Below are 13,921 nucleotides of genomic sequence, written 5' to 3'. Positions count from 1 at the left end.
GTTGTGATCAGTTGAGGGGTGTGTGCGTGGGCTGGCATGTCTAGTTTTACGGCTCATTACATATGCATGAAACCCTAATTTTGGTTCCCAGATCTATCCAATATAATTGACCGTCGTAACATTAACATTATTAAACTCAGCACAAATTCCTGAACACTTTAATATCAAACATGGCTATCGAAGCCCTATGTAAAGATAACGAAATTGAATAACGTAAATAACTATTATATAAAACATCACAGTTACACATAAAATTAGTCATATACATTAGAGTCCACCACAATGTGATACCCAAAGTTTCATGAGTCTGTATCAAAGATTTCTCTTGATTTTCTCTTGACTCTCTGTCTCTTTGGGGATTACCAAAGACAGGGCTGAGTGTTGGTGTTTTATGGTTATTTACCAGGTCTGGTCCTTGATACCAGCTCTTAGGGTGAAAATGGAGTGATTTACCAAGAGGTCAGTGGCCTCCTTTACGATCCAACCACTTTCCATCCACTTTCCTGATCCGTTATCAGGGCAGAGGCTCACACAGGATGCGAGGCCCTTCCAGATGTGTGATGACAATGACGGTGTGGGTGCAGTTACTACATTTATCACATGCAAATTCTTTTTTATTTTTGTTTTAAGCATACTGAATGTTACTCTCAAAATATACTGTAAGCTTAATCTGTTGAGTATCAAAATAAATGTGCACAAATACGATTTTAAAATTAAATTATGAGAATAAATTCTTAAACCTCATTAACAGCATTTCATTGTCTATTTTGCACATTATGTTCTTACAGCGAGATCTATGGTCATTTAGGGGTATAGAAAGAATAAAACTTTGGTTCAAACCAGCCCAATATATACATATATATGTATATATTGGGCTGGTTTGGCCACTTATTGGGCGAGTTTTCAGTGACTCTAGAACATTTTGCCTGACCTGTCTCCACCCTTTCCTCTTGACATGCAGACACTGTTCTGAAACAATTACGCATGAGGGACGGGGGCATGGATGTATTAAACTAGGACGCGGGGGAAATGCCGAGAATACTTGGGAAATGCCTCCTAACTTCCCGGCCCAGGCGGGAGGTCGTCATAGATATGCTCAACCCCCATTGGCTCACAGATCTTCCTTGCCTCAGGAGGGAGGTCTGCAGCTGGACCCTTTTGGGGGGGGTTAGGGTTTTTAGCTTACAACTGGAGCCAGTGATTTCCGGGTTGACGGCTAAAAACGGTACGTTGGAGTCCAGAAAGTAGAGCAAACGCAATGTTGATTTTGTCATTTTCATCGGATCTGTTGACGGTAAGCAATGCATTTAAAAACAGCAGCCTTATCCTTTAAAGGAAACGTGTGCCGTTTCGTTTTTTTTGGTGTCACTGTACGGAAGCATCTGTAGTGTTTTCAGGCCACCTAAACACCGCAAAGTCCGAATAAATAACGGTTAGTTGACCCTTAAAACATCTCAAAGTGATTTTTAATTAAATTAAATTTTCTAAATATTGTCAGATTTCTTATTATAAGGGTACCCTCCGTCCAAAGCTGTGTTCAACTTGTTTGATAAGAGGATAAACAAATATACAATGCATTATTTTGTTTTTCCGTTTTTCATGTGAATTAAAAAAAACGGAAATCCACGTGTTTCTCCTGTTTTCGTCTTCAAATCGGCAATTGGAATAGAAATTAAACCAAAACCAGAAAACAACTTGTTTTTTGCTTTTACTGTTATATAAGCGCCCGACTCAACTTACGTCTGATTGGCTGGCGGGGGGCGCTTGTCTCGCCTATCGCCACGCCTGCATTCAAGGTCATCCCGTCATGGGTCATGCACTGATCCCGCAGTTGTAGGTGAAATGCACTCTAAAAGCACATTTGGCAGAGGCGCCAACTCATGAGGAAGACTCTGTGTTTATGTAAATATACAGCATATAGCTTGAGAGCCATATGTACCCTGCATTCCAAATCGCATACTTTTTCTTTTTACTACACTACGTACTACATCTGCCCTTAGAAAGTATGTACTGTGCATGTAGTAGGCAGACAATTGGGACATACTATTTCGTCATCACATTGCGTCTTGAACTTTGACCCTCTTGCTAATATATCCGTCGCAGTAATACGGTTGCAGTTTGTTTGTTTTGTTTTTTTCTCTCTCTGGCGGCTCAGCATGCGGCTCAGTCGAAGTGACGTGTCTTCCGCTGCGCAGAGGATTGTGGGTCAGAATAGCCAAAAAAGCATGCTGGCCTGCATACTGCAAAATTCGACCGGAGTAGGGCATCCGGGTATTTTCTGGCATACTGCATTGACATGCATGAATTGGGACATGCTAAATCTTTTTCTGGCATACTAAATAGTATGGAAGTATGGGTATTGGAACGCACCCATAGTGATTTTCCCGTATTGCCCGGGACGAAAAAGCTAAATACGCTAGCCTATGTAGCTAACGTTAGCCTTGTTATGCAGTGTGTCCATGCTTCATAAACACTTGCAGTCTATCTGCAGCTGATCTGCAGCCTGCAGACCTTTGTGTGTGACACAAAATTATTTGCAACATTAATCCCTACTAGACCGGGCTTCATTTCCCAAAATCATCTTCAGGCTAAAATGATCTTAGTCCATGGAGTTACAATGGGACTAAGATCGTCTCAGCCTTAAGATGCTTTTAGGAAACAGGGCTTTGGTCTGCAACCACACTCTGAAGACCTACCTTGCTAGTAACACTCACCAAGAAAGTGAGAATATCAGTCATACAAGTTTGTGTAAACTGAATGCTATGAAGTATTTCTAATTTAACTTGGTGCAATATGGGTAAAAAAAAAAAAAACAGCTGCTTTTGAACTAGGCTCAAAACAGGATGAACGAAAAGGCATGAGACGAGGCATCATTCCATTTGGGTTTTTTTATTGGGCAAAAACCTGTACAAAATCAAAGGCTGTGTCTGCCTAATACTGTAGTTTCACCTGAGAAAATTCAGACAAATCTAACATTTGGACTGAAGTGTCTTACAGAGGCTGTAGCAACTGTTTTCAGTAACTGCCTCATTAAAAGAAGTATAAAGGACAATGGATGGGTCACCTTTACAGCTATGGTTAACTACAATACATTGGTTAACGGCTAAATGATGGACAAACTTGTATTGAAAAATGTTTATAAAGACAGTTGTAAATGCTGAGTGTTTGTTGTAGAGGAGTGCTGAAGGAATGTCCTGAGTTGAGATAAGAGGATCTGCAGGGAGCAGGGTCCAGGGAGCAGGATGACCACAGCATCACTACAGGAGACATGTGAGGGAAAAGAGAGATTTTAATTCAACAGCTCAGATCATACATCAGCTGCTGGAGCATCTACACAGAAACATTTACACATGCATAGTACCAATTCCTCCTGACTCAGAGTATGCATTTACCTGGACTGGGGAGGGGACTTCTCAGCTAATCAACTTTACAGTGATAGTCTAACTTCTACAATCTGACTTTGTTTTTTATTTCAATCTGTGCAGCGGCTGCATCTGCAAGTGTTTATGAAGCATGGACACACTGCATAACAAGGCTAACGTTAGCTACATAGGCTAGCGTATTTAGCTTTTTCGTCCCGGGCAATACGGGAAAATCACTATATATGGCTCTCAAGCTATATGCTGTATATTTACATAAACACAGAGTCTTCCTCATGAGTTGGCGCCTCTGCCAAATGTGCATTTAGAGTGCATTTCACCTACAACTGCGGGATCAGTGCATGACCCATGACGGGATGACCTTGAATGCAGGCGTGGCGATAGGCGAGACAAGCGGCCCCCGCCAGCCAATCAGACGTAAGTTGAGTCTGGCGCTTATATAACAATAAAAGCGAAAAACAAGTTGTTTTCTGGTTTTGGTTTAATTTCTATTCCAATTGCCTGTTTGAAAACAGGAGAAACACGTGGATTTCTGTTTTTTTAATTCACATGAAAAACGGAAAAACAAAATAATGCATTGTATATTTGTTTATCCTCTTATCAAACAAGTTGAACACAGCTTTGGACAGAGGGTACATGGACCACGTTTCACTTCCCTCCTGGAATTCCAAAGGCGACGAAAATGATTTTGAAGATGAACCAGCAGGCACTTTTTTGGCTTTTTGTGCGTACTTGCTACTACTATCATATCAAGTGGATGTTGTAGCCATGGATTTATTAAATACATGTTATAGCAGGGCTTAGGGGAAAAAAATGGCCGGGCACAAAATATAATGACTAGTAACCATATAATATCAGTGCAGTACAAAACTGTATAAAAGACCGCAATTCCGTAAAACTGTGCTTATTCAAATTATTGTGATTATCGTTAGTCCACTCAAACAAATAAAAGCCTCCGCACACTTATAACTCTAATGCATAGATTTATTATTATTTGACTACCATTTCTGAGAAATAAATAGGCCAAACTAAATTGGTTGGTTGAAAGCCTACTGCAAACAACGGGTCAAGTGAAATCAGAGTTGACATTTGTTCAGCACCTGAATCATGAAGCATCCTAAAGGGGAAGGGGGGTCAATTTTCCTCATTTTTTGTAGAATCTACTCTATAGAGTATCTCAAGATATCATTCAGTGCAAAGGGTAAGACTTGTATTATTCTGCATGAGAGTTATAATCTACTGTTCAGCACACAGTGCTGATTAAAGTCTCCATCCCCCAGCTTGAATCCTGATGGCACCTGATAGCTTACATTTGTGCCTAGTCAATTTTCCAGAGCATTTAAAAAGATATATTCTGTTTTCTTTATTTACAGCAATTCATCCTAAATCCTGTATGCATTTAATGGTAAGTAGGATTAATCTCAGTAATTACATTTTTCATTAGTTTCTATTTTATTTATTTTTTTTATAACCGATCAAAGGCTATAGGGAGTAGTTCAGTTTGAGCAAACAACATTCTTAACTAAAACAATTTGGTCTCTGATATTGTCAAAAACACTTTATGAAGATCTAGTTTACCACCACAAGATTTCATAATTGTACCTTGTAAGACCAAATAATATTCTCATTAGACATTTCACAGCTCTTAAAGTCGAGATGAAATGAAAAAGCCATTTTTAACCCTTTTAGATCACATCCCCGGTCATATTGTGCACCTATTTAACAATATATGCCAAAAAAATACAAAAAAATCTATTTCTTTGTATTCTTATATCAAAATCCAATCATGTTTTCTTCCTGTAAAACAAAATATGCCGTGTGCTTACGTAAGCATGAACCAACCAATTTCAACCAATAATATCATGACATCCACCCATCAATTATTCTTCAACCTCTAGCTAGCCACACCGGTCATATAAAACCGCACTTCACCGTTTCTGGGTCGTACCTGACAGAGCAATATGGAGAGAGATAGGAAGAGATGTGTGTTTGGATATCAGTGGGCAAAAACTTTCTTTTCATTTCCAAAACAATGTCGCTGAGGTCTAATTCATTCATCTCTCCCTTGTCCTCCTCCTGATCTAACAACAGGTGAGGGAGGTGTGTGTGGAGCCAACAGTCCTCTGTAGCTCCGTTTCTCTCTGCAGCTCCGTATCAAGCTAAACTCTAAGCCCCGCCCACTGTTTAGCGGTCCAATCAAATGCGAAGGATTTGATTTAAATTCCTCTTGTAACTGTACACTGCTCAAATATTCCATTTCACTGGGAAATACGTCACAGTACAGAAGCTAAAGATGCTCTAACTTCCGTTTCAGTGGGACTTTAACATTGAAAGTCCAATTCCTGTTGCTAGTCTGAATGAGGACGTCTTAAAACAGTTTGGTAGGGCTCATTAAGACGAGGTGCGCGCTAATGTCAACGCGGCTTTGAGCTCAGCAGCTACAGTGAAGATTTCGGCTAAAGGTGACTTGGATTATGGCAGACGAGCTGTATGGAGCCATTTTATGTTTGTTTTTTTGTTTTAAGACAAGTCCCCAGCAACTTCGGTTGTTTAGGAGAATGCTGCAACGCGGTTTTGCTGTGAAGCTCCAGGACTGTTTTGTGGACTAAGAAACTTCATCCAACTTTCCATCGGCATGGGGGTGTGTAGATAATGACTGAATTTTCATTTTTGGGTGAACTATTCCTTTAATTCTAGAGAGGTGGCAGAAAAACAGTGATGGGCCTAAAGCCAAATCTTTATACAAGAATAAAATCTCCAAAATAAGACTGACAGATCACTTTTTCACTGCCAGTTGCATAGCTGACAATATTTAAAAAGTGTGTTCCAAACTACAGCTCTACCCATTCCCTAACTGAGATTCTTATCTACACATTATTTCAATTATATTTACTTCAGTGGTAGCAACTGGATGTCTACTGAAGTTTACCTCAGCGTAATTGAAAGTCTATGATGAATAATGATAATCAGGTGAATAATGATAATCAAAATTATCTATCAATAGTGGCTACAGTGTCAGAATTCTTTCTATCACTAGCTCTATAACTGAGCTAGTTTAAAGTTTAAAAAGGCACCAGATGTTACACTGACCTCATAATTTTGTCACCACACAGGAATTATGAAGTGAAGAAATGGATTACAATATCCCCAAAGAAACACATCATATAATACAGTTCATAATTGACAACAAAGTTAAGGAGCTTGAAAATTCATTAAAGGCCAATGACATTAATGGTCTTTACTTATGCAAAGAGGTGGAAGATGTAATATCGCCTTTGATTGCTGCTGTTGTGAATCACAATGAGGATATTTGTGATTTCCTGCTACATCAGGGTGCAGACCCCAACCAGGCTTCCGATAATAAGTGGACACCTTTGCATTATGCCTCAAAATCCAAAGCGCCACCTATTTTTGTGAGGAAATTGCTTGAAGCAAAAGCTAATCCAGATGGAGGGGATATTCAAGACCAACAGAAGTGGACACCACTGCAAACTGCTGCCATCCATGATAGAACCGATATCATGAAAGAGCTAATCTGTGCTGGTGCAAAGGTAACAACTTGCCATAAGGGAAATCCTCGAGATCATATCACCAATAAAAAAATATCCAAAGTGGTACATAACCTTGCATCAAATGGTAACGAATTCTGTTCCAAAATAAAACATTTTGTCGATCTGCACATTGCTGTAGGAGAGAAAACACCTGAAGAAATTATCAAAATGTTTGACAGTCACATGCTGCAGGAGGATCCTCAGACCCATCTGACCATGACTGAAATGCTCTTTAATGTTACTGGGCCAAAAGCAGAAGAATACCGTCAGAGAAGTATTAAATGGCTGAAGGACACAGGAAATCTGAACTCCTACATTGCGGATGCAGTCAAACGCTTTCCGAACATTCCAGAGGAAAATTTCAAGGCTTCAGTTGTTCAAAGTCTACAATCAGTTTTCTGCACAATGAGAGAGATACCAAATGAGATATCACTGGATATGATCCCCCAACTGCTGGAAAGACTTTCCTCAAGACGAAGTCCTGATGTACTGAAAGCTATTCTGGAAACAATCTATGTGATTACACAGAAAACAGAAGTCAAAAATGGCTGGAATCGGATTTTCCTTGAGGAATTATGCACAGCAGTGGTTCGTTTTGTGCAGAAAGAACACCACTCTGATGTGAGAGTCTACACATATGGCATACTTGCCAACTTGCTTTCATCTGAACATGCAGCTGACATCTTTACATCAAAGGGAATAACTTCAGTGCCTGAGGATATACTTACATCTGTAGATATGCAAATGAATGACAACCTGAAAGAAATGATTGGAACATTGCAAAAATATTTCAAGAAACCAAACTCAGTATCTGAACCATTATTGGGATCCAAGAAAAAGAAGAAAAGGACAGAAGAGCAAGAGGAGCCAAATGATGCAAATGACCTGACAGCACTTCAAAGTTCAAAGGTTAAGCCACTCCACCCCAACACTGGTACATCATCAAAGCCACAGAAGTGGCTTAAAATCAGCAAGAGATGGAGGGAAAAATTAGAGAAGCTTGTTAACACTGATGAAAGTAAAGTAACCAGAATTGGAAGCATCATGTATGCGAAAGATGCAGAATTCCACATAGCAAAGGGAAGTGATGGAACTGAAGTCTTCTTGGGTCTGAAAATAAGTGACGGCACTGAAGTCGCAGTTAAGAGAATGTCTAAATCCAACTATGAGGCGCTGAAGAATGAGGAAGGATTTTTACGACTTCCAGGGCTTGACGATACGTCCATTGTACGATACGTTGACTTTGCAGAGGATGAGAACTTTGGTTACCTTATTCTTCAGCTATGTGAATACACCCTGGAAGAATATATCAGACGTGAATTTCCAGAAGACAGTCTCTCTGAAATGAGGAGAGAACTTGTGCATCAGGTTCTCCATAGTTTAAGTGTGCTTCATCGTCAAAATCCTCAGATTCTCCACCGGGATCTCAAACCCCAGAATGTCTTGATTGGTAAGAAATGTTGTCCACATGAATTCCACTATCTGAAATGTAGTGTGTTTAGATCAATGTATTGCGCTGTTTACGCTGTCTTTGTGTACGCCATTTGTCCTGCAGATGTTAATGGGAGGGCAAGATTAGCTGATTTTGGCATAAGCCGATGCTTAGACCAAGGACAAACAACTTTACACACAAGCAGTGCAGGAACGAGATGCTGGAAGGCCAAGGAGACTTTGACAGAAGATGCTGATATACCATACAAGTCGAGCACTGATATACAGGTTTGTTTGTTTTTTGTTGGAGCCATTTAATTGATGACTGGGTGAAAAATCATTCTCTGATTACTAAATTGTTATGCTAATTCTTAAGGTGGCAGGGATGTTGATCTATTACATCCTCTCTGGAGGACACCATCCGTTTGGCAAAGCCTTTGAATGTGAGTACAACATTCACAAAGAGAACTACTGTCTGGAACATGTTCAAGATGTGGTTGCAAAGGATCTCACTGAGGACATGATCAATGGAGAACCAAAGGAGAGACCTACAGTGGAGAAATGTTTGGCTCATCCCTTCTTCTGGCCCAATGAAAGGTGAGGAAGGATCAATTAAAATATAACTGGCCATTTTTGTCCTGGACCCTATTTTCTCATCTTTTCCATCACCCCAATCAATTCTAACCAAATCTTGTCCATTGCTTCACTATTGCATCGATTGCTCGCTCTGTAATGAGTATGTAATGTAAATGAAAATGATTTAAAGTCAAGCCTTTCTCATACAGTTTTGATGCTACTTTGGCTGTTCTTTCTTTCATTCATTCACTGACATGTTTTTATCTACATATTTCCAAGGCTGATGTACACCATTTTAGATCAATACGATTTGACAAAAAGTTACTTTTATTTTTGTTTTAACTTATGTACTTTCTGTAAATCATGTAGCCTGAAGTATAACTCTCTTTCAGGAAAGTAGAATACTTGAGAAAGATTGGTAATCAGACAGAGGTGGCGAAATATGAAGAAGCTGACCAGACACTAATCTGTGAACTGGACCAAAATGGATTCTTCAGTCAGTGGAAAAACAAGGTAACTGCGACATAACTGTTGTTGCACTTCTATTTCCCTGGAAGCAACTTTATCAGTAATTTTGTTGGTTTTCCAGTTGCCTCCAGAGTTGGTCCAGAAGATGGATGGCAAGAAGAAGAACAAGAGCTACCCTGACAACACACTGGGATTACTGCGCTTCATACGCAACCTCCTTGAGCACTAGTAAGTTAGACTGAGGTTAAAATGATAAAGAACCTTAAAATGTCACAGCATACCCATGCTTAATTTGTAAATACTGAAAATGGAAATTATACTTGTGTCTTTAATTTTTTTTGAAAGAAAGGCAGCTGCAATTCAGAACGAGCACTGTTTGGCACCTGTAATACCATAATTTAGCACAATAAAACCATAAATGATTCAAAATGAACTTTGCACTCAGTGCGCTAATATAAATGCTGACCTTAGCTTTGATGTTCTGGGAAAGCGAGTTGTAGTCCTGTTTCATTCAGTTAAGAATCATTTCTTGAAGCTATTTTCATCATTCAGCAATCTGGAGAATTCATTTCTTAAATTCTGGAGTCATTCATACTTTTATTTCCTCTTGGAAATTATTTCCTCTCCTCCTGAGCTAGTGCAACTCTTTATTCCTGTCTGCATCAAAAGTCTCTCCAATTTGTACAGAATGCATCTGGTAGGATTTTAACCCTTTGATGCACAACATGGGTCAAAAGTGACCCAGCTGAGTTTTAATTGTCTATATCTTTGCAATAAATTAATTTCATCATTCAGTACTCCAGGTATTCCTCAATTAACTTGTTTTTAATCATCACAAATCCTTATTTTAATTTTTCCTTTCTCAGTTTTTGAATAAAAATCATTTTTGTATCACTACCCTTCTAATGCACAACATGGGTCAAAAATGACCCGTATTCATTTCCTATGTTATTTCATGCATGGCTGAGTGTTTCTTTGCTATATCTTTTGAAATCAATTTATTTCATCATTTAATAATCAAAGTATTCATTAAATATCTTGTTTTTGATTACCACAAATCATTATTTTCATTTTTCCTTTCTTACTTTATGAACAAAGTTTTTGTATGACTACATCAAGTTTACATACATGGGTCAAAAATGTACTGTAGTGAAGCACAAAATTGCCATCTCAGTGCTTACATGCCTCACAAATGTCACAAATGACAACTACATGTTTGTGCTCTTTGCACACAGGCCTGGTGCACTGGGAACACCAGCTGACTTTTCTGTCTTTGGCAGCTGGGCAGATCTTGCACCTCTTCCTCTTCACTTGGCCCTCCTGTCTGATGTCCACCTGTGGCTGCGCGGTGGCTGCGTTTTGTTTGTTTATCCCACATCTTCCCATTGGTGGCCCATGGTGCTCTGGTACAATGTGCTGGATGTTGCCACCCTCAATGCCTACACCAACTTCACTGCACAACACCCTGATTACATGGGTGGTGTGACCAATGCACGGCGGCTCTTCATCAAGGAGCTGGGCAAAGAGCATGTCATGCCACATATGAAGAGGCACATGGAGGGCACACTCCACCTCCAAAAGCATATTACAGAGGCAATGGGAAGATGTGGGATAAAAAAACAAAACACAGCCTCCACCCAGCCACAGGTGGACATCAGACAGGAGGGCCAAGTGAAGAGGAAGAGGTGCAAGATCTGCCTAGCTGCCAAAGACAGAAAAGTCAGCTGGTGTTCCCAGTGCACCAGGCCTGTGTGCAAGGAGCACAAACATGTAGTTGTCATTTGTGACATTTGTGAGGCATACATTCGGTCACAGTTCACTACAGTTCACTACAGTTCACTACAGTTCACTACAGTTACACTACAGTTCAATATCAGTGTTATCGGTTATCAGTGATATCTGAATGTTATGTGTGACAAAGTGACAAATATACATATTTCAAATATTAAATGTATTATTGTTTGGTCCAAATCACTGCTAAAATAATTATTTTAACAAAATTATTATTATAGTATGTCTTTATGGTTTTTTTTAAATCACACTTGCATACATGGGTCAAATGACCCATGTATGTAAACTTGATGTAGTCATACAAAAACTATTTTTGTTCATAAAGTAAGAAAGGAAAAATGAAAATAATGATTTGTGGTAATCAAAAACAAGATATTTAATGACTACTTTGATTATTAAATGATGAAATAAATTGATTTCAAAAGATATAGCAAAGAAACACTCAGCCATGCATGAAATAACATAGGAAATGAGTACGGGTCATTTTTGACCCATGTTGTGCATTAGAAGGGGTTTGCATAGCTTGTGCATCAAAGGGTTAACTGATGCTAACGGAAGAAATTACATCACCCTTATTCTGGTGACCTGTTGGTTTCTCAACTGACTTTTAAGATTTTCTTGGTAACTTTTAAAGCACAGATAGGTTTGACCCCAGTTATATATCTGACCTCATCACCCCTTATGAGCCAAAGTGCAACATTAGATTCCTGGACAGGGGGCTTCTAGTCGTTCTAAAGACCAAAGTAGACCGGGCCTTTGTCCGGACCTCCTCTTTGGAGCAGCCTCCTAGAGGAGCTCAAGCAGGCATTTTTCTATTGGCATGCACTTATTTAATTATGTTTTTATTCCACCATTGTTCCACTATATTTATTTATTGGTATAACTTTACCCCCTTACCCTAACAAGGGTCCATATCACACCCACATTCACGATCACGTCAGTTTTTGCCACTGTCCTCTTCTTTGCTTTGTAACCTTGTTTCTGTCTTTTTTGTTGTTGTTGTTTTCTTGATTGTGAAGCACTTTGTTTTTTATTATTATTCATTAGTTTAGCAATAGATGGCAAGAATCAGGACAGAGTTAAACAGGACATACTGTAGGACAGGACACAAGGTAACCTTACGGGGTCATCAAAAGTAGACCACTGTCAGGGATTGGTGAATTGAGTGTTCATTACTTAATTACATAATTTCTTTCTCTGTTTGCAGTGCTGAGGATGCAGCCAACATTGATCTGATGTTGGTATTTCCTGATCTCTTCGGATGTGTTTACAAGTTTGCCAAAGACCAAGGCTGGAATTCAAGGCCCACCCTGAAAAAAATGTTCAAAAGAGAAGACTTCACCATTGCTGTAATGAAGCCAGCAAACCGTGAGAGAAGTCTCAGCATCCCAATGGACTGGACTTCAAGCCATTGAGTCCAGAAGTGAAGTGGACTCTAAGCACTTTCAAAAATGAGTCATGTGTCCAATGCCCAGTCAGAGACAAATCATAGGAGCAATTTTAATGTAATGATTGTTTACTTCCTTACATGTTGTTGTTGTTTTTTTACATCATTTTGTCCAACGAAGCGAAGAGCGTTGGAACAGCACTGAGGAGACAGAAGGGGGATGTCGAGCTCAGAAGAAGACTGCGTTGAATTGCATTGGATAGATATATTGGATATACAGTGTGTGGATATATACAGTGTATAAATATATATATATATATATACATATATATATACATATATATATATATATATATATATATATAACAGAGGGATAATAAATGGTTTTAACTGAAAATCATCGGCAACACTTGCTAGTTGTTTTACTTGGCCTGTAGCACCATCTATGGGTATGAATTAGAAATACATCTCTAAATGCTCTTGTGAAAGTAACAGAGCCTGATATAAGATGAACTGGTTAATTGATTTCCTTTAAAGAAAACAATCCATTTTGCTCTAGTAACTGATTGACTGTATTTTGTGCCTTTTGTCATGTTTCTATACATATTCTATACTTTTTAGTCATATATGATTGGTCAGTCTGTAGGCCATATGAAATGTTTATTGAAAACCATGAAACAAAATTGAGACTTTTTCTTTATAGTTAATGGTCCATGTGAAAATCATGAAACAAATAAAAGGGGGAGTTTTTAAATTTGTTTTAATTATTATTTTTAATGGTCCACGTGACGATAATATTGCTATTCAGATAGAAAAGAAAGAGAAATTGATCATTTAACATCATGTTCTTCATGTTCTGTTTATGTTATTCCATTAGTCAGATTGCGTTATTTAGTTTTAGGTCTAATAAAGAGGAAGTGTCTGTTTTGAATAGGCTAATCTGTAGACAGTAGTTGAGTTGTCCACGTTTTGACAACAACTTCCCCAAATTGCCCAAGTAAAATTGACTAGACCTAGGCTGACGCGTTCACCAGTGTCAAATCAGTTGGACTAGTTTTTTTTTTGTTTTTTTTTTTACTTGTTTGTAGTTAGCCTATAAAAAGGACCAAAGTGAAAATACAGAACATTTTTAAGACGGAATTTGTTGTAAGTCAAAATGTGTCTTGATTTTTTTAAGCCGCACACCAGACAGAAACAGCCAGACAGAGCCGGTTTGCCTTCAAAATAAAAGCACAAAGTTTGTCACGTGTGGGAAATAGTGTTTTGGGTGCACAGAACATGATTAGGGTTCAGCCTATGTGGGTTTTTGAAGGGCAATAGTGATAACAATATTTCTA

The 13,921-nt window shown here is 38.8% G+C and overlaps 1 protein-coding gene across 4 annotated transcripts; it reads left to right on the top strand.

The window, feature by feature from the left end:
* Positions 1 to 1,243: 1,243 nt before the first annotated feature.
* On the top strand, positions 1,244 to 13,637 carry LOC139662460 (uncharacterized). Of its 4 annotated transcripts, none has more exons than XM_071541155.1 (8): positions 1,244 to 1,294; positions 4,754 to 4,785; positions 6,494 to 8,381; positions 8,487 to 8,650; positions 8,739 to 8,959; positions 9,331 to 9,451; positions 9,528 to 9,634; positions 12,405 to 13,634. In XM_071541155.1, the coding sequence occupies exons 3-8, from the start codon at positions 6,512 to 6,514 to the stop codon at positions 12,610 to 12,612; spliced, it is 2,691 nt and encodes an 896-aa protein (XP_071397256.1). In that variant the 5' UTR covers positions 1,244 to 1,294; positions 4,754 to 4,785; positions 6,494 to 6,511; the 3' UTR covers positions 12,613 to 13,634. The 4 variants fall into 4 exon arrangements, with proteins under 4 accessions (XP_071397256.1, XP_071397279.1, XP_071397263.1 ...); XM_071541162.1 differs by lacking the exon at positions 1,244 to 1,294 and adding an exon at positions 4,006 to 4,104; XM_071541171.1 differs by lacking the exon at positions 1,244 to 1,294 and adding an exon at positions 5,906 to 6,021.
* Positions 13,638 to 13,921: the final 284 nt, after the last annotated feature.

This window comes from Centroberyx affinis, unplaced genomic scaffold, assembly GCF_046629955.1.
Source record: "Centroberyx affinis isolate AG114_WGS23_722 - 3 ecotype Tasmania unplaced genomic scaffold, CSIRO-AGI_Caff_v1 ptg000215l_1, whole genome shotgun sequence".
NCBI lineage: Eukaryota > Metazoa > Chordata > Actinopteri > Beryciformes > Berycidae > Centroberyx > Centroberyx affinis.
This window is presented reverse-complemented; position numbering and strand designations above follow the sequence as displayed.

What these genes read in the sequence shown, in the direction of transcription:
- LOC139662460 (XM_071541155.1), top strand. Translation starts at nt 6,512, where the DNA reads ATGGATTACAATATCCCCAAAGAAACACATCATATAATACAGTTCATA. An exon ending in ACCCCAGAATGTCTTGATTG is followed by an intron (nt 8,382 to 8,486) that starts GTAAGAAATGTT and finishes TTTGTCCTGCAG; the next exon opens with ATGTTAATGGGAGGGCAAGA. An exon ending in TTCTTCTGGCCCAATGAAAG is followed by an intron (nt 8,960 to 9,330) that starts GTGAGGAAGGAT and finishes ACTCTCTTTCAG; the next exon opens with GAAAGTAGAATACTTGAGAA.